At 52.7% G+C, this 20,592-nt stretch overlaps 1 protein-coding gene across 5 annotated transcripts in view; it reads right to left on the minus strand.

Annotated features, from left to right (window-relative positions):
* Positions 1 to 13,386: 13,386 nt before the first annotated feature.
* Positions 13,387 to 20,592, minus strand: part of DICER1 (dicer 1, ribonuclease III) — a 66,338-nt gene continuing 59,132 nt past the window's right edge. For all 5 annotated transcript variants that reach the window (XM_045822115.1, XM_045822114.1, XM_045822111.1 and 2 more), the window contains 5 exons: positions 18,604 to 19,492; positions 16,655 to 16,923; positions 14,236 to 14,398; positions 14,073 to 14,148; positions 13,387 to 13,720 (listed from right to left, as the gene is read on the minus strand). In XM_045822115.1, the coding sequence (XP_045678071.1) occupies positions 13,555 to 13,720; positions 14,073 to 14,148; positions 14,236 to 14,398; positions 16,655 to 16,923; positions 18,604 to 19,492 (1,563 nt within the window). In that variant the 3' untranslated portion in view covers positions 13,387 to 13,554. The remainder of the gene's footprint in view (positions 13,721 to 14,072; positions 14,149 to 14,235; positions 14,399 to 16,654; positions 16,924 to 18,603; positions 19,493 to 20,592) is intronic.

Below are 20,592 nucleotides of genomic sequence, written 5' to 3' on the forward strand. Positions count from 1 at the left end.
AGGTGCTCAGGTGGTCCCTGCGGCCCGAAGGGGAGCTGCGAGGTTTGTAGCACTCCCCACACCTTCGCCCACTCAGGGACTCCCCGCCTGCCCCGCACACGTGGCGCACTGCACCCGGGGCTTCCCCACAGTCTCTCTAGGCCCACGGCAACCTCCACGACAGGTAGGGACTACCGTCGCTGCGTGGCAGCTGGCGAAAGGAAAGCTCCGAGATGAGCAGAGCCTTGTCGAAGGTCACAGCCATAGTGTGACAGCTGAGATGGCCCCCGAGACCCCCACCCCTTGGTGTGTGCATGCCCTGTACAACACCCTCCCCTTGAGGGTGAGCGGGACCTGAGACTCGGGCGGGATGTCACTGCCCTGGTTATGTAACAGGGCAAAGGTGGAAGGATTTTGCAGATGTAATTAAGGTCCCTAATCAGTTGACCTGGAATTACACAAAATCGACAGTATCCCAGACAGGCCCAACCTACTGAGGTGAACCCGCTAAAAAAGGGGCCAGGCCTCCCCCGAAAAGAGAGACTGAAGTGGCAACGCAGCTGTCCTGCTGGCCTCGAGAAAGCGAGGCTGCCCGGGGTTCCGCATCTTCAAGGAAGTGAATTGGGCCGACAACCACAGGAGCTTGGAAGGCTCCGGAGCCCAGGTGAGCCCTCAGCCCAGGTGAGCCCTCAGCCCAGGTGAGACCTCAGCAGCAGCCCGTGCGAGCCCCCGGGCGGAAGGCCCTGCAGAGCTGTGCCCAGACTCCTGAGCCACAGAAGCCATGAGGGAGTGAGTGCATGTGGTTTTGGGCCGTCAGATTTACGCGCGTTTGTTACACAGAGATTCGAAACAAACACATGTGGCCAGTAACGAGCGCCTGGCCACCAACCTAGTGGACCTGCCCCAGCTTCGGCCCTCGGCCACATGTCAGCCCATGCATGTACCTCGTCCTCATGTTTACAGCCTAAACATAAATACAAGCTTACTCTTAAGTTGCTTATTCTAAAATATATTCTTAAAGATACTAAAATCTACTTCTTGATTTGGCTATTACTGTGAATATTACCAAAGAGCTTTCTTATAATAAAAAAAAAAACCCACTACAAAACAGCTTCCTTTTTTTCATTTCAAAGGCCCACAAACAGCAGCACACTGACACCAGCACGAAATTCTCTTGTTAAGCCCATAAAAGTTAGTGCCTTATGAGAGAAGTCGTACCTTTAAAAACACCTGACTAAATATTTCATAAACGCAACCCGCAGCAAATTCCTACTGTAGATTCACTGGATTTACAACCATCAAACTATATTAAACTTGCAATATCAAGATTTATCACCTATTAAATGGAGTCTCGTTTAGTAATATCTTGCGTCGGATCCCAAAGGATCTCAAATACCTTCAACCCTTCACCAGGGCACTCGGCAGTAACTCACAAGGAGGCAATCAAACCCCTCATTGTAGTGCTGCACGGCCACACGGGGGGATTAGCTCGCCGGGCCGGGAAAGGTGGCCAGACCTGGGCGGGGGGGCGGGGGGGGGCTGCAGCTGCTCTGAGGGCAGAAATGGTACCGACCCAGATCACCAGGGTGGGGGTGGGGTCGGGTGGGCTGGGGGTGGAGCCCTACCACAGGAAGCCACAGATGGGGGGTCCAGTGGGGAGCTCCTAATGGGCTTCTGTCCCGGTGATTTTCAAACATCAATTTTTTTTTATTTTAAATATTCATTCTTTTTTTAAGATTTATTTACTTATTTATTTTTTTTTTAGAGAGGGAAGGGAGGGAGAAAGAGAGAGAGAGAGAGAAACATCAATGTGTGGTTGCTGGGAGCCATGGCCTGCAACCCAGGCATGTGCCCTGACTGGGAATCGAACCTGCGATGCTTTGGTTCGCAGCCTGCGCTCAATCCACTGAGCCACGCCAGCCAGGGCTCAAACGTCAATTTTTGACAGTCGAGCCCTTTCTTCCAACACAACGTGCTAAGAAAGCTCAACAAGCAGAGCCGACAACATCGGAAGAGCTCTCTGGCGGAGGGAGGAGGCCCAGCCCCGCAGACCACCCCCTGGCTTCCCGGCCCCATCAGCCTCTGCAGAGCCCTGTGGGAGACCCTGTTCCCACCTCCTCGTTTCCTCGCCTCGGCCGCACCTGGGCAGCTTTGTAAAACTGCAGACGCCTAGGTTCGCCCAGGATTCTGACTTTGTTGTGACTCTAGCTCAGAGTCACGGGTCTGGTTCAGGCCCCATCTCATGCTTGAGCAACCCAAGACTCAAGAGAGGAAGAGATTTGCTTAAGGAGATACAGGTTTAAAACTGCAGTGCAGAAAAATCTAGCCCGCTCTTAGGATGTTTGCAGGGGCATCACCGTCCACGCTGAAACTGTGTATTTGGATTAAAACAGGAGAGTTAATTTTGAGGATTTATCCTGATCGCTTACCTTCAATGATCCCTCATTCAGGACTTGACGACATGGGCAAAGGTGAGTCCCAAGGGGGGGCCTCCCTGGACCCATCGTCCCAGAGTAACGAGGTCTGTGGAAGACACTGCCACGGCCACGGCGCCCCAGACCGACTACCACGGCCAGGACGCCCACTCGCCCCTCAAACCCAGCAGTAAACGTTCCCCTAACCCTCCAGCCTTTTCCTCTTGTGCCCTGGTCAGCCCTTTATTGGAGGGGACACAGGGCTGAAATTCCTTGGTCAGAGGCACACAGTTGTCCCCGCATCATGTAAGGCGCTGGCTGTGTCTTCCGTCTCCCTGCAGATCCCGACTCATCTCTAAAGCAGAAATGCCAGGAGCACGACTCTTCTGTGAAGTTCAGCGGACGTGATCAGAGCAGTAGGGACTCAGGACAGGTTGTTTGAACTTGGCCACACCACCCTACCAGTCACTCGATTACCCTGCCCTGTCTCACTGTCTCCCTAGCAAGTATCATCCCCTAAAATTATCAGGTTTATTTAATGCTTGTTTCCCCAATGCCCCCTCCACCACTGGATGGTAAGACTTGTCCATCAGACTGGTTCCTACTGACCCCACAGCACCTGGAGGGTAGGGGGGCGCACCCAGCAATGCTGGGTCATGCTTGTGGAGGAATGCCTACATATTGAGCAAAAGGTCATGAACATGACCTTGGCCCCTAGCAATTCACAGTCTTGACCAGCCATGATTCAAATCTACCCCTGCATTCATAAATCAAACTTCTGTGGCTTTGAGATTATCGACTGCTAGTACATCCCGTAAGCCCCCTCCTTCACCGTATAGACAAGGAGACCGACCGAGAGGCCAGAGGTGGTGGGTGGGGCGAGGCTCCCCTCGGGTGCAGGCACCCAGCCCCGGGGACAGCTCCTTTCGGCATCCTTGGCACAGGAGGGTTAAACTTGAGTGGCCCTGGGGGCATGTCTGCCACTCCAGAATTCCAGCTGCCTAAAAATGCTCACCCACTGGTTGACAGTACCTCCCCTTTGTCAACAAAACTGGTTTCAGTGACTTTGCGTTCTGGAAAGCCTGGATGTTCTATTTATAAACATAACCTCAAGTTAGAATTCTGGCTCGTTAAGAGGACTGATTCAGCCCTTTATTCCTAAATAGGTAAATATAAGCAAAAATAACTACCCACCCAACAAAACCCAAAGTGGCCTTACAGCTCTTAAAAGAACTCCCAGCTCAGACACACTTTCCCATAAAAGCAGCTGGTGTCCTACGGCGTCTGCCCACACGCAAGCCTGAGCTCTCGGCGCGACGGAACTGAGAGCACAATGCCCCCTGTCGCACGAGGAGCCGCGCTGGCTGTCGTCTCCCCTGCCTTTGCAAAAACAGCGCGTGCACTGTGGCGGTGCCCACGTACCTCGGTGGCCCACGGGGACTTGTCAGCAAAGGCTCAGGGCCGTGGCCAGGGAACGCTGCCCGCCTCCTCGGGGACCCCTTCCTCACCCAGGCCAGCTCCCGTCCGACCCTCAGTAGCTGCTGCAGAAACGTATTTTGGACTAAGCATATCAATGTGTGATACAGCGCATCTCGTCCCCAAAACCACCCGTGACGACAACGAGTGTACAGATGACGTAACAACACAGGAGGACGGAGAATCAGGAAGGGAGGAGCGAAAGCAAACACAGGCTTTTATTTCCAGCAGACAACTGCCCGCTGCTGTGGCTGTGGCCGGTCCTCCCCGCCCGGACCTGCTCCAGATGCAACCGCCCGTTACCAGGGCCAGAACTGCATGTACTCGCTGCTCTGTGCCCTGGACTCAGAAGGCGCTTCATAAATATCGAGTGAACAGAGGAACTAGACATCTGCTAGAAACCTGGTCCGAGTCGCCCGGCAGTCAAAGCGAACAAGGAGGAGATTAGCTGCAAGGTTCACAGTGTCCGTTCAAACCCAATCTCCGGGCAACACATGGGCTCTGGGACCTTCCGGACGTCTCTCTACCTGTAGCGATGGTGTCAGACTGGCTGGCCGGCACCCGAGGCTGTGACACACTTTCCGGAGGGGCCCGGGTCCCATTCCCCTTGGCGGTAAAAAGCAGAGGCTCCCTCTCCTCTGCTAGCAGCCACCCCCTGCCCCCCACCCTCCCCTCCTGATCTGCTTCCGCCGTCTCCTGAAGAGCCACCCACGTCTGCACACAGCAGAGAGGGCGGCGCAGCAGCACTGGGACCTGGAACGTGGAGGCGTGTGCTTAGAACAGTCCCTGTGCAGCCCGGCAGCTAGGGGGCGGGCAGAAGTGGCGACAGCAAGGTGATGTGCTGTGAGAAGGGGCTGGGAGTGTGTGGTGGGGACCCGGGCCGAGGGTGGGGCTGGGGCCCGGAGGGCGTTTGCTGGGGACTTCCGCATCCAGGTAGCTCCGCGGGGAAGAATGGTGTTACTGAGTAAAGGTGTCCCAAGGGCATTTGGACAGAGGCGACAGCACCTAGAAAGGCCTCCCTACAAACCACAGACTTGGGGTCACTGGGAAGATAATGGCCTTCGACCCTGAGGGAGGCTGGCTCCGTGAGTAGTGTCCTGCTCTGGGACTGCCAGGGTCCAGCACGTGGACATGCACACCAAACCCATTTTGACGTAAAACATACATTTTAGTGGCTTTACTTTTATGAGTCCTCGTTGCAAGCCAAGTTCAGCCAGGACCACGGGACCTACACTCACTCGCCATGAACGGGGAGCCTGAGTGACCCAGGGATTAGAGAGCCTTAGCGATCCCTTCCAGCCCACCGACTGCAGGGAGCGCTGGTCAGCTTCCCATGTGACCTGGGGCCGGCTGACTGAGCTCCCGTCGCCTCCAGAGACGTGGCTCACCGTCTGCCCAGGGCCCTTGGCAGGGCATGTCCTCAGGTGCGCTGCTTGGACGCTGCTCCCACGAGAGCCACTGTGAAGGCCTGTGTCTGACTGGCCTGGGAGACGCAGCCCTCCCTACCAGCCCCAAGGCACAGCCAAGAGCCTGAGAAGCCCCAGAATGGCCCCCTCTGACTTTGTTTAACCACGCCCACCCAGACTCAGGTCACCAGGGAACCCCTTTGTGCCTCGTCACATGTGTTCAACATCCCTGGAAGCTGCTCCTGGGGGGGGTTGGGGAGGGTGGGAAGTCTTACAAACGGAAGACAATGTTCAAAGCCAAAAGGTGGGGGTGGACCATCCAGGATAATAAGCAGCTCATCGAAAATGATTTCCAAAAAAGCTAGAAAAAATGTTCAGGGTGAACACAGCACCCTAGTAACCCTTCCCCATCTGATTTACACTCCTGGTTAGATCCTCAGGTACACTCGTACGGACCCCCGCCGCCCTCCTCCCCCAACTGAGAGAAACTGGGGGGAGCGGTCACAAGGTCGGAGAACACCCCCTGCCCTCCGCAGGGAGAAGTGCCACCAGGGCCCGCACTTCTGCTGTGAGGCGGGGTGTGTGTGTGTGTGTGTGTGTGTGTGTGCGCATGTGTGTGTGTGTCTCTCTCTCTCTCACTGGAACCAAAGCCCTGGCTCTACTCCAGCCCGGTGCCAGTGCCAGTGACGCCGCACAGCACAACAGGAGTGGCTTCACTGAAGGCGCGTTGCATTCTGAAAACACGGGGATGCAAAGGCGGGGTGGGGGGGAGCGGAAGTTGGAGCAGAGGCTCGCTTCTCACCAAGACCGGCCCCGTGCGCGGCCCTTCCGTGGCCACTGGGCAGGCGCCCGTTCCTCAGGCTCCTGTGAGCCGGGCAGCGGGGTCACCACGGCAGGTTCTGAGCCTGGCTCTCGAACACAGACCTGACTCTCGTCCTCATTTGGAAAAAAAAAACGAGCTAGCGGGTCACCTTCAAAACAAAGGAACAGAAACCCCATGACTGCTGCCGACCCTGCTCATGGGTCAGTCTCTGGTTCCCTTCTCTGCAGGAAATACATGTAACACACGTGTACATACAGCCACATATCTTAACGCCCCTTTCATCTCAAAAGATCCATGAGGTAGAGAATTGTTGAGTGATGGCTAACCATCTCCTGATTTAGGCAGACATGGGTTCAAGGCCCTGGCTCATTACCGTGATCTCACTCAAGTTACGTCACTTCTCTGTGCCTTATTGTTCCCATCTGCAAAATGGGGGTCGCAGGGACAGTCAGCATTCAGTGATGGGCTTATGGTATGTCGGGTACTATGCCCAGCATTTTACGTGAACTCTCCCTGACCCGAATGGCTGCTCCTCACGCCGCAGGCCAGGATGTGGGGCCGAGAGGGAGTAATGAACTTGCCCCAAGTAACGGTGCTGGGATCCAGGGGGTCGGCCTGCAGTTCTCAGGTTCAACCTCTATGCTTTCATTTCCCTCCAAAAGGAGCCATTTATTTTTGCCACTGTGGGGAGGAGTAAACAGCATAGACCCGTCAAACTCCCGCACAGCCCGGGCACCTGGCACGTGCTCAACACCTTTGCTCTCGTAGGCCCAGCCACGGCAGTGGGTCTTGCAATTCAACATGTTTCAAGAGAGAATTTTCAAGGGAGTGAAAAAAAAAGACAACCCACAGAGTGGGAGAAAATCTAATAAGGGTTTATTATCCAGAATATATAAAGAACTCCTAAAACTCAACAACAAAAAATGAACCACCCAGTTCAAAAATGGAGGAAGGACTTGAACAGATGTTTCTCCGAACACATACTCATGGCCAATAGGTACCTGGAGAGAAACACTTAGCATCACGGTTCAGCAGGGAAATCCAAATCAAAACCACAGTTAAGACACTGCCTCACGCCATTAGCACAGCTGTCGTCAAAACTAGCAATCAAGGAAACAAGTGTGGGTGAGGATGAGGAGGAACGGAAACCCTTGTGCGCTGCTGGCGAGAATGTCGCATGGCGCAGCCACGGAGTTAACCAGCTTGGAGGTTTCTCAGAATAGTACACGTGGAATGACCACATGATTTAGTAGCCACACTTCTGGGCGCGTACACTGAAGAACTGGGCGCAGGGATCCAGGCGTATGTGCACGCAGACGCTCGCAGCAGCAGCACCGTGCGCCGCACGGCCGAACGGGTCAGCAGCCCAGCCCCAGCAGATGCACGGACAAAGTCTACGAACTATCACTCGGCCTGGGAAAGGAACTGGTGACATGGTACAGCAGGCGTGGGCCTTGAAGATTCACTTATGATGCAGAGTGAAATAGAAAAGCCAGGCACCGGAAGACATACACGGTCTGATTCCAGCAGAGGAAGGACCTAGAACAGTCAGACTCAGAGTCAGACAGTAGAACGGTGGCTGCCAGGGGCCGAGGGCGAGGGGAGGGGAAGCTGGCGTTTCACAGGGACAGTTTCAGTTTGAGATCAAGAAAAAGTGCTGGAAATGGCCCTGGCTGGTGTAGCTCAGTGGATTGAGTGCGGGCTGCGAACCAAAGCATCGTAGGTTCGATTCCCAGTCAGGGCACATGCCTGGGTTGCAGGCCATGACCCCCAGCAACCCCACATTGATGTTTCTCTCTCTCCCTCCTTTCCCTCTCTAAAAATAAATGAATAAAATCTAAAAAAAGAAAAAGCGCTGGGAATCGATGGTGGTGGTGGTCACGTAACAATGTTAATGAACTTAGTGCCACTGAACTATACGCTCATAAATGGGTAACGTGGTAAGTTCCCTGTTCCACCACAAAAGGAAACCAAAAGACGGCAGAGTGAGTGGGTCCCGCCATGCCTGGCGGGCAGGCTGGGAAGCCCACTATGGCCCGGCCTGGCCCAGCCCACACACCCACCTGGGGGCACCCCCAGCTCCGAGCATCGTCGGCCCAAGACCACAGCCCGGCCGGCCGCTGCGCCAGCTGGGTCGGCGTCTACCGTTCCGTCTAAACGTGCACGATGGTCACGGAGCTGCACAGAGGAAAAAAAACGCTCACTTCCATCTGGATTCCCTCCACACCCATCCCGATCTGCAAGCTGATACGCCTGGCCTGGCTGTGTGCCCCCTGCCGGCCGAGGGACGCAGTCGAGGGGCGGCAGGAAGGAGCCGTAGTGGCCGAGGCTTGGCCTTCCCCGTCCAGCGGATCCTGGGCGGTAATACCCACGCACACACGCACGCACACACGCACACGCACGCAGGCACGCAGCCCTTGACCCAATGCCTCAGGACCGAAATGCACCCTCGTCTCCTCCTTCAGTGAGAGAACGGGGAGGGAGGGGAAAGGAAGGGATTAATTTAAACTCTTACAAAGGGAAACTGAAACCTTTTCCTTGTTCTAAGAAACTTAGCATTTACCATCTCGATCCTACAGCCAAGTCACTTCTGTGAGTGCCTAGTTACTGCGGTTACACAAAGGCTGGGTCGAGGCTTGAAATAATAACATTCTTTTTTAGCCCACGATGTGGAAGTGGGCCCTGCAAGCTGGGAGCGGGACATTCTGTCCACTCGGTTCCAGAATAACCAAATCCTCTCGAGGAATGTGTCCAATCTGTCACGAGTCACCCGGGGCTGGAACGCGTCAGTCGGTGTGGTGGAGCTGCAGGAAAACACACTGGGATTATTCAAACCGTGAGAAGAAAAAGACAATTGTTCCCGTGTTCCACTCTGCGAGTGGATGTGAAGCAGAACTCGGTAAACAAAGTTTCATCGCATTAAAATAGGTGTTTTCATAGGACCGTGGAGTCAAAACGTTCTGACGATCCTTTCTGCTGCGACTACTTGAGCTACCACCCGCCCGAGCCGACCAAACTGAGAAAAGAAGCAAACAGGACACAGGGTGAGCATGAACAGACCATAGCTTTATTGGAGATTTACTCAGCTACAATTACTAAAAAAGAAACAAAAAAGCTAAAGGTAACTGACCCATAAGGTGCGGACTGCAGTCTCTGCAGCACGATTACAGCACGAATGAGTTCCACCACCGCGCTCCTTAGAAACATCTGCAGCATGTGACGGTAGATACTTTGTTGTCAGTCAAGTTATACGTGAGTTGTACTTGAGTTCAGTCGTCTTCCTTCACTCTATTTACAGCAGAAAAGCCAGCAATGTTACTTCCTGTTCGACTTCCCAGTTCTGCTGTGTAACCTGCTGCCGCGGTGAGTTCTGAACACAGCTACAAAATTTAAATCGTCTGTGGTTGATGTCCAAACAAAAACAGACTGGAACAAAAGGAATTAATGATTAAACTATATTTACAAGTTAGTTTCGCAAGATCCTTTTCACTGCCAGTGGAAAAATGCAATAGTCTCAAAGCAAATCCCCTGGCCAGTGCTACTGGCATCTCCAACAACCGTTAAAACCACTTTCGTATTCTTGGTCTTCAACACATCTTGAAAACTTTTCATGTACAATACAAAATAAAGACATGTACTGGGAAACAATCAAATTCCTGAAAGGGACTTGGCGGTGGGAAGGGCACACCTGGCTGAACGGGACCGGAGGAGCCGTGCGGCCCGCAGACACGACAGGGACCTCTCGGCGGGGAGCACGGGCCGGGGAGGGATTCAACGTCGGTTCAGACGCGGTTTAAACAAAAACACCACGGTGTCAGTTTGGTGGCTTAAGTTCTGTGTGAAAGGATTAGATGCTCTAACAGGGCGAGACGTGGAGTTTTAAATGCGCTGGGCCTCAAGACCGGCTGCGGCGGGTCTGGGTCTGGGTGTGGGTGTGGGCGGGGACTGGCCTCCACCCTCCGCAGCCGCCCTCCGGTTGAGGGCAGCGGTCCCGGGCAGCAGCCGCAGGAGCGGCCCGCCGGGCGAGCGGCCGCGGTCATGAGCTGAACCAACAGGACCAGGGCGGCCTCAAGTCTCCTGCGACTTAGGCAGGGTAACTTGAATCTGTGTGAGGGTAAGCTATCATTAAGAAAATAACAATATTAGTATTTTAAAAGGTAATTACAGGAGTGTTAGAGGTCATTCTAAATTTAATCACTTCACATAATGTAAAAGAAAAAAGTAACAAACAACTTTAAAACATAATTAAGAGTTCAGTTAACACATCTTCGTCATACTTTCACAAACAGTAAAAATGCCACAGACAAAAATGATCTATTTAAGTTGTGCAAGTATATGACACATTGCAGGCATTACAACGATCTTTTTCAGATTCGGCAAATCAAAACAGCAGCGAGGCCAAACCCCATTCTTCCTCTCAGCGAAGCCTCTCTCTCGTCCTTGAAATGAGGTAAAGCGTGGTACCAAGTGCAATGCTCATCTGTGCTACATGAACAGAGGGGTGGGGAGCCATTACAATACAAAACGCAGCATAGTTAGGACCGCGGAAGGTACATTACAAAAGAAATCAAAAACATTTACAATGAAGGTCCAAGCCAGCCACCCTCCACACAGTCATCACGAGGAGTTTCTGGGGTTGCGTTTCAAGACAGGCTGCGCCAGCCCTGTCCGGGGGCGCCGGCCGCACGAGGACAGCCCCGGGTGGGACTTCCGTGCTACATTCAGTCGCGCGTCGCAGTCACAGGACAAAGGGATGACACACAGTCGGACAGTGGGGCGACACAGAGTGATTTTTTCTTCCCTTAATTAATGGACACAAAACATTGCAACAAGCTAAACTGGGGAAGTCTTTACAGCATTCAAGTCAGCAGCACAAAAGCGTTCATAACCATTTCATAGATCTAACTCGTAGCTTCTCATTTTTAACCTAGTCACCAGGGGATCATAGGGTGCTTCGAAGTGTGAGCCACAAATGAAAATCAGCTACTTTTCTCCAGCAAAAAGAGAGACAGAAAGAGGGGGAAGAGAGAGAGGGGGAGGGTGGGAGGGACAGAGAACGGGGGGCGGGGGGGGGTGAGAGCGAGAGAGAAAAGAGAAAGAAATAACTTAAGTTTGCTGTCGATAAAACATTTTGAATGGTAGTGGGAAATTTGAACCCCTGAGAATGTATGACCTAATCATATCGAAGTCTGAACTTTTTAGCATTAACAAAAAATACTCTTCTTAAGGTTACAAAATATATTGAGGCATTTTTCTCCCAATGGGAACTGTAACTGCGGGACAGTCTGGTTTGGGTGCCAGGAGGCGAGAGAGCCCTCCGCCCTGGGGCCAGCGCGTCAGGCGCGGCGCAGAGCCCCAGGCTCCTGGCGGCAGGTAGTTCCTACGTTACTCGGAGACGGGAGACGGGACCTCATCACGCATCCCCCTCGCGAGTAAAATCCACACCCAGCCTCGCTTACTCACTGTACAAGCTTACAGTTATGTTATTCAAGAATTGCTTGGTTTTAACTTGCCAGGAGATCTTATGATGAGATATTTAAAAAAAAAAAAAAAGAAAAGAAAAGAAATCTATGTTGCCAAATCAGAATTCAGTATTTTAAAAATAAGCCCACCCAAACTAATGTGCTCGGAAACTCACCGAGTAACGACTCGGCCCCCTCGGATGGAAGCGTGAGGCGGGAGACAGCATGCACCGGGAGGTGGGGGGGGCGCTCGCAGCGCCCCCGCACTGAGGTCTCCCTCCCTGGGGCAGGGGGTGCGGGCAGAGCGAGGAGCACAGGACTCAGCCGCTCGGAGCCTCAGGTTCGGGAGGGCGTGCTGGGGGACGCCCGGCACCTCTGCTCCGCGCCCCTCGCCTTCAAGCGCACGTGACGGGCACACGGCGGCGAGCCTCCACCGCTGTGCTGGTGGGCGCGCGGGACTGCCCCGCAGCTTTTGTACAGGTAAATTAAGAGGTATCATAGGTACAGTGCAAAAAAAAATGAAAACTTCAAGCATAACACATAAACATAGCACCACACCGGGGAACACGCGTGCCAAAGGAAAGAAGAACTGAGGTATTTGAGTGGAGAGCGCCTACCGGTCGAATTAAAGGAACTCAGGCAAATGCCCAAAAATGTCTCTTTTTTTTTTTTTCCTTTTCCAAAGACGGAAATAACAAGCTAGGTTATCTAAGTTGATGAGCTAAGTCACAGATGCATCAACATCACGGCAGCTGATCGCGAACATGAACCTGCACGGCGTGAAGGGCACAGCTTTGGTAGGTGGAGTGCACATGCGACACTGCGGAAAGCACAGTGAGGAGAAACTCACGCGAGAAGACGAAGGGGGAAGGTGCTGGGTTTCGCTTCCTTAAGTAAGTAACCGATGATTATAAAATCTGCAGCATATTTTAGGTGTGATATGTCTCAAGTTTACTTTGTTAGAGAAACAGCCTACAGGGGCAACACTATTTGCCACAAACAACTTCCATCAGTGGGACTACCTAGTAGGAAGGTTTTCTTTCTTTTTTTTTTTTTTTTTTAGTAAAATTGGGTATTTAGCCGAAGATCATTTTTATTATGGTTTTAAAAAATCCATAGGCTACAGATCCCGGTTTTTAAAATGTTTTCAGTACACGTGATGGAAACCCTAATATCCTGTTTTAACGTAAGTTGCCACTACACTAGTGAGTTGTGAGTATCACGCTGTCTCAAAATCGAAGGCGTAACAAAATGAAGGGAATGTAAAATTAGTTTGTTCCAAAAAAAGATCCAAAACTAAAGACTATCCATGAGGATATTACTTTTAAGGCAAGAACAACCTTTTCTATGCAGGACTAGGTGGCGTGAGAGAACTAAAACTGGATTCACCAACATGCCAGCCAGCGCTCACTGCAATCTGTCCCTCGCTACCGGGCGCACTGGCGCCGGGGGTCGTCACCGCACACGACGGGGCACGGACACAGAGGCGACACTGGCACGCTTCCCTCCTCCCGCAGCCGCGGCCGCCTGGCCTGCCGGGCCCCGCCGCGGCAGCACCACAGGGACTGAGGCCGGCACGAGGGCTGGGACACCCCTCTCGGGACTGTCTGAGGTGGCAGCTCCGTGGCCTCCTAGCACTAAGCAAAAGTGACAGAAAAATCAAGCTAAAAACAAAACAAAACAACCCCCAAAACTGTCAATAATTATTTTGAACACTTACTAAATGTCATCATTAAAGCACTCTTGTGATTTAAACAAAGCGGAAGTGAGGAAAGAAGACAAGATTGTGTCTGCGCAAAAAACTAAAACTACAATTAGTTCCAAAGTTTTTATACACATGTTAAATGTTTTATTCTGTAATCTATCTTGTTATCAAACTTTAAATTCTGCCTTCAATTCGTTCCGCTCAGTATCAACTTTAAAATCATCCTTTTCAATTTAAATATTTCCACCTTAATTCTGCCTTTTCTTTTTTTTAATTTTAAAAAGGGGTTTCAGCTGTTGGGAACCTGAGGTTGATTAGCTTTGAGGCTTCGTAGGGCTCTGCGTGCTGCTGCGGATTTGGCGATCCTGTAGCTGCGGCCGACACCTTTGAACTTCCCCTTGCCTACCACTTCCACGGTGACTCTGACCTTGCCGTCGTAAGTTCTCTCAGCCGGGCTGCAAAGAGGCCAAACAGCTTGAATTAGCAGTCAGAAGTATTTATTATGACTGTCAGTCAGCACTGGGCGCGCACGCTCGGCCGGGAGCCCCGGGTGCAGGCTGCCGCCACACGGAGGAGCCACGACTCCCTGCACGCCAGCGGCCGACGGGGCTGCCGCTCCCCCTCCCCCTGGTCCGGCTTCGCTTTACAAAAACGAAGGGAGAAGTCAATCAGACTACAAGTGGGAACTGCAGGAGAGCGTGCCCCAGTGTAAATATTTTTCAGAATCATTCGCTGATGGCATCTTTGAGACCTCCCCCCGCCGTGATTTTAAGTAAGTTAATTTTTTCCATGCACATTTTTGCTTACCTAAATTTGGCGGTTTCTGGTTCCATTTCAAGCAATTCTCGCACAGGGGAGCGGGGCACATTTGCAGAAAATTTTTCTGTAATCAAAATGAAAGATAATGTAAATAGTGCCCTCGACGTTCTTTTCCGTTCTGACTGCGCCCTCCAAGGGGAGCCGGCAGTACCTATCAGCGGCCGCATCATGGGGTAGTACACCTGCCACACCGTCTCCAGCGACATCCCGCTGTCCATGTAGATGGCGCCGGCCAGTGACTCAAAAATGTCCCCCATGGCCTTTGGGACTTCAATGTCCTCTTCCTTCTCCTCGTCCTCCTCAGATCTCCTGAGCTGTGACGGAGAGAAAACGGCTGGTGAGCACAGTGGCTGTTTTTAAGGGCAGCCCGCGAGGCACCTCTTTTCCCGGCCGCGACGGGCACTGCGTCCGGAGCAGAGGCAAGGACACCAACCGCTTACGGCACGCCCGCCCCGGTGTGCTAGGCTCTCCGCAACACTGCTTATCTGACACTGAGGAGTGCTGTCAAACTGCTCCAGGAAAACCAAAAGAAAAAAAAATTATTTCTAAATAAAAACAAAAAAACTTTCAACACAAAATTAGAAATAGTCAATACATATATTTTAAAAACTTTTCAAACTCACTCGCCACCAGACATCTGTCCACCAACGATTCCACCCCCGTGGCTCGGCCAGGACCAGGCAGGGCACTCCCGGCAGGGAGGGGCCAGTTAGGAGGTATTTTCCTCCAGCTCCCTTCTGTGAAACACTCAGTGCACGTCCGCTGTGAGCGAGTCCCTGCCGCACAGCAGGCATTCGAATTCACAGAATAAAAACTTACATATGTTTCAAAAGCCTTTTAAAGGTTCCCAATTCTTTGACACAGCAATTCCATGTCTGGAAGTTCCTCTTAAGGAGGTAACTGGATAAATAAGAATATGTGTCGCAGGTTTACTAGAAGTCCTAGCCGAAAACGACGGAAGTGTCCGCCACAAGGGGCTGGCAGGCACGTCCCAGGACAGCCGCGTGCTGGCCTGGCCGGCGGCAGCGACGGAGCGTTGTCAGGCCGATTGCCGCGGATGGCACCCCCGTGCATGCGGCGAAAGGAAGGGTTAATCTGCGCTACTTCTCAGGTTGTGTGTCTGCGGAACTTTAATTTTCTGTTTGCTTATTTGTATTTTCTAAAATAAACACAAGTTACTTGTGAAAGAGAAATAAAAAGCAGGGTGCCAGTAATTTCTAAACAGACTATTCAGTGATACAAAGTTCTATGTAACATTTATAATGCCGACCACTGGAAAAAGAAGATAGTTCTTGCTCCTAAGCAATATTTTAAAACTCATGAAGCTTAACTGTCTCCTTTTACAGATGAGAAAACTGAGGCCCAGAAAGGTAAGATTTTCTTGAAACCAAACAGGAAACTAGAAAGTCAGACCATGACATTTCCAATCAGCTTCTGCAACTGCTATACCTGGTCCTATAAACAAAGGGAAGAAAAAGAATGAACAAAACTGAACAGAACCGGTCATCTGAGAGAATTTAAATCTAAACTCCTCGCACTGCAAGTGTAAAACACCGCCCCAGCGCGGACCGGACCGGAGAGAACGCTGCCCTCTGTGCGGTGACGGCTCCGACCCCGGTCTCACGGCGAGCTGGGCTCACACTCGGAGCGCCAGCCTGGGAGGCCCCCGTGGGGGGCACGGCCAGCGGGTCTCCCCCGCACACACACTCTGTCCGGTCACAGCTGACCGCCTTCCCGCACAGGCTCTGCCCCGACGCCGGCTGCCTGCCTGTGTGATGCCCCAGCACCGAGGCCCTTCCCTCCTCTCAGGGCAGGAAGTCCAGAAAATGCACTCAGTCCCCAACAATGGTTTGGTGCTTTAAAAAAAGGGAAGGCACAAATCAAATAAAGAACAACTCAAACAGCCACCAGAGGAATTTATGAATGAATTCCTGAAGCGCTTACAAGAAACCTACAAAACTCAGAAGAACGAAAGAACCGGCAGGGGAAGGAGGAGAGACGAGAGCACCCTCGGGGCACTCGGGTATGCGGAGGGCCGGCGGTGCGCGACACCTGAGCAGCCCCGTCCAGACACAGCCGCGCAGCAGCCCACACGTCAGAGTCAGCTCCGTCACCAGGGACCTCTGGCTGAACTTACAGGAGAAGCCTCTCGAACCCCAGCGGTTAAAAGTGGAGAAGCCTGGTGTTTAAACCGCGATTTTCCCACTTCCAGCAGAAGCAGAATGCGTCCCTGTGCCGTCCACCTGAGACGTGAGCAAACACCCCGATCCCCTCTGGACAGCAAAGCAGAGCAGACGGACACCGCGGGGCTTCCCCTCGGTGGAGGCTGCCGTGGGGGCAGGGGAGCACTTCTCGGGGAGCCCGAGTGGGGGCGGGAAAGGCACACTGTCTGACTACTCTGGCCAGTCTCCCCTCCCCCAGTGCGGGCAGCCAAGGTCAGAAGGTCCCCGGAGACTGACGCAGTCCCAGCTCTCCCGGGAACATGCAGGTGCGGCCAGAGCGCCGAAACGCCCGAGAGCCCGGGTGCCCGAGGGCAGCTCGGGTCTGAACGCGTCCCCCCGAGCACTGACCTCGGAGTCCATGCCCTGCATCTCGTTCTTCTCGAGCTGGAACTGCACGAAGTCGTCGATCACGTGGAAGAGCTCCGGGGACACGGCCTTGAAGTACTTGTGGTAGTCGTACTTCACGGCCAGCGACGCGAAGATGGTGTTGTTGACCAGGGCGGAGCGCAGGTCGGTCAGGACCCCTGGGGAGTGCTGCCGCGGGTCTTCGTAAAGGTGCTTGGTTATGAGGTAGTCCAAAATCGCATCTCCCAGGAATTCTAGGCGCTGGTAGCAATCTGCGGGAGGAGCCGGAGCGGGGCCGTGAGCCTGGGCAGAACCGTCCACGTGGGTTCCACGGACAAACTGAGAGGGGGGCCTGACCCCGGGGCCATTTGAGAGAATTTTATTTGGGTTCATTTTCATATATATATTCTTCAATGACAAAATTACTTAACGTTGTCATACTTACCGAAACCCCCGGCAATGAAACTTTATTGGCATATTAAGCACATTTCTTTTACATACATAAGTTGCAGTCATAAAATCTCTAAGTGGCCCAAAGACAAATGGCTTATTAAGGAAAAAACCTCTTCCAGCTGACATCACGACCACTGAGCCCCTCTCCTCTGGCACTGTGCTGGCCCGGCAGGTGCTGGACACGGTCTGAGCGCCCCCGCCACACACCGTCACTTCCGGGGGGCCGAGCCCTGCACACACCCCCACCCGCTGCACGCCCCGCAGCCGTCAGTGCACACCAGCTCTCTCACACTCGAATGCATCTAAGGGACACCGGGCCTCGTCACGCCTGGGCCGTGTCTGTTACATAAGAGGACAGCACCCTCTTCTCAACTTGGATTAGAAATACTGAATTTGACACGAACCAAGAGACTGAGAAAGAAGAGTTGTGAGAGTGAGCCAAGACCTGAGGCAAAAGCAGTTGGTTGTCAAAACATAAAAAGTTATCAGGATTAACCAGAATCTAAATGTTCTCAGCGATTCAGAGAGCCCATCCAACTGAGGAAACTGAGGCAGGGACAGACGCAGTCACTTGCCCCAGCACCCCCAGTGGTCCAGGAGGCGGGTGGAGGCAGGCTGGGAACCAGACCTGGCCCCAGGACCATGCAGCCGACGGCCACGCCTTGTTTCTGCCCCCACAACCCACCCCAAGGAAAACAGGCTTCCATCTCCCCTGTCTGTCTTGTCTGGAGACAAGGTGGTGTGGTTTTCACCTTTTGGCTCTACGTTTTTCAGACCACTTTGACCTACATTGTTTTTTTTTTTTATACAAACTTTATACTTTGCTTTGGTATCCTGGATTCGAGCCCTTGTTACTCTGATACAGAAGAAATACGCTGACTTCAGCTGTGTCCCCCAGGCTGAAGCCAGCTTCAGTTTTTGGGGGCCCACCCCCCATCTAATAGACGGGGAGCCTGCGGGGGAGAGAGGGGCCCACAGGCGGAGCAGGAGTCAGAGAGGAAGGCGGCGGCCGTCAGAGCCGGGGCAGCGCACCCTTCTGCGGAGGAGGCTCTGACCATCTGTTCATCTTTAGACCAAAAAAGGGCTCTGAGAGAGGGGCCTCTTTGTTCAGGAAGGATGGTGAAAGGATGTGGAAACACAACCAGAGCACCCAAATAAATCGAGAACCACAGGCAGCACTGTGCGGGCTGCAGAGAGACACTGGCGGGGGACGCGGCAGGGAGAGCGCAGGGACACGCTGCAGCCACCCCCCACCCCGCCCCAATCACGCGGCGCGCACCGGGACAGCAGGAACATGGAAGGGGCCCCGGGGGGCTGCGCGTGCGCTCAGACGGAGCAGCACACCAGGGCTTCCTTCACTGCTCGCTGCCCCTCCCCCAGCCATGCGTCTTAGGCACCAAGTCTGTACGCGCGTAGGTCATTTTTTTACAAGGCCAAAATGACGCCAGTCACACACGGTCTGACTTTCAGAGAGAGGAAGCGGGCCTGGGGCTCCTTACCAGTAATCGTATTGTAGTGGTAGGAGGCATGCGTGAAAGCCTGTAGAAGGTAAGCCTTGTTCTTGAATCTGTAGTTGATTTTCTTTTCAAAATTTTCAAAACCTGAAATCAGGTGGTTCAGTGTTTTATCCGCGTCTGGATGATCAAACATACACCTCGGTGGGATCTTCAAACAACCGTACTCCAAGTCTCTGGGCGCGGAGGAGCGCGGGCCGGCCGCGGGGGCGGCAGCCCGGCTTCCTGAAAGGCTCTTCTGTTGGCCGCCGAGGCTCTCCCGAGCGGGGCCCGCGGCCTTTTCCCGGTCAGCCCTCTTGATCGCCGGGAGCACCTTCAGCCCCAGCGAGCAGAGGAACAGCTGCGCGGCCCGCTCGCCGCAGCTGGTCAGGTAGCAGCCCAGCAGGGCCTCCACGCAGTCGGCGATGCTCTTGTCCGCGATGCACTGCTCCGTGTGCAGGTCGTAGGAGATGGACTGCTTGCCCGTGTCGGCGCCGCAGTTCTCCTCCGACGGGCTCCAGAAGCCCACCACGAAGTCGTCCTCCTCCACGGCTTTGCTGGGGTCCAGGTAGCACATGGCGTCCCACGAGCTATAGTCAAAGTCCTCGAAGTCGGAGGAGAAGGGCATGCCGCCCAGGGAGGACTTCTTGGGCATTTTCCATTCGTAGGCAGAGTCAGCAGCTGAAAGCGGGGAGAGGGGGATTTTCCTCACGAACGCTCCGGACCCCATCAGCATGTTGTCGATGAACTTGATGTGCTCCTGGTCGTACTCCAGGAGGTCGTCCTCGTCGTCCGCGTCCTCCCTGGGAGCCCGCCACGCCAGGTCCTCCTCCTCCTCCTCGTCCTCCTCGAAGGCCTCGTCCAGCTTGCCGTTCGCCAGCAGGCAGTCCTTTGTCTGCAGCGAGGGGAGCGGGGAAGGAGAGGAGACATAGCTGCTGTTTTTAAAAGGGTCTGAGACTCAATAAAAGCGAGGGTTATGGATAATTTCACATGACAACCACAAATACTAAAAGGCAACTTTAAAATCACGGCCATTTGTTTTCAATTAACATAAAATAAGTTATTTAATCATATAAACAAAGTAAAACATGTTCTTTGAATGTTCATTTTCTAAGCTATAAAATGACCTCTATCCAGTATGAAGCTGTAAGTTAAGGGCTTCATACACGGTACGCAGAGTTAAAACGAACGTCCGTGAGGCAAAGCCTCAGCTCAAAAGTCTGACTCCGGCGGCACAGGGCGGAGAGCACTCACGTGCCAATCGGGGAGGTCTTTGGTTTCGCTGACAAAGCTTTAAAAAGATTTTCGAATTAATAAAATTAAATTCCAGATGCAGAAAAAGCACTATCTTTGCAATTCAAAGTATAATGTGAAGACAGATAAAAGTATTTCTTATATCTTGGTAACATTACAAATGTGCAAGCATTTCATTATGAAGTTTCTGCCCCTATTTCTACACAATAAGAATGCGTGGCAGTGTTTCATGGTCAAGTTTCTGTCCTTATTTTACTTCCACATTTGCTACGATGTAAAACTAGACTGTGTTACTTGAAGACTCAAAGTGGTCACTGAGCCTTTAAGCTACGAATCTGGAAAGCACGCTCTCCCCTCCACGGAGCTGCAGTAATCACGGTAACAGAGTACAGCAGAGCTGACAAAAATGGAAGAAAATCTAGACTAACATGAAACACAGCAATCCAATTTCTGACAGAAGGCCTTTGCTAATTCCAATTTCTTTGGCGAAAGCTTATTTGTGAATGACAACCTTAATAATGGGCTGGGACTCAGCAGTGATATAACTTTTTCTGCAATGCTAGGGAGATGCCAAGATTCTGTTGAGCAATAAAATTAAAAACAAACAAACAAACCCCAAGACTATACTTTGGGGGGACAAACAGGAGGGTGTGCTTCGATTTTAATAGTGACAACTTTCCAGAGTATTCTGGGAAAAAAGTTTTCAAACTTTCTGTCAAGCGCTTTTTAAATACCACAAAT

Source organism: Phyllostomus hastatus, unplaced genomic scaffold (genome assembly GCF_019186645.2).
Source record: "Phyllostomus hastatus isolate PE091 unplaced genomic scaffold, TTU_PhHast_1.1 phas_scaffold_501, whole genome shotgun sequence".
Classification (NCBI taxonomy): Eukaryota; Metazoa; Chordata; class Mammalia; order Chiroptera; family Phyllostomidae; genus Phyllostomus; species Phyllostomus hastatus.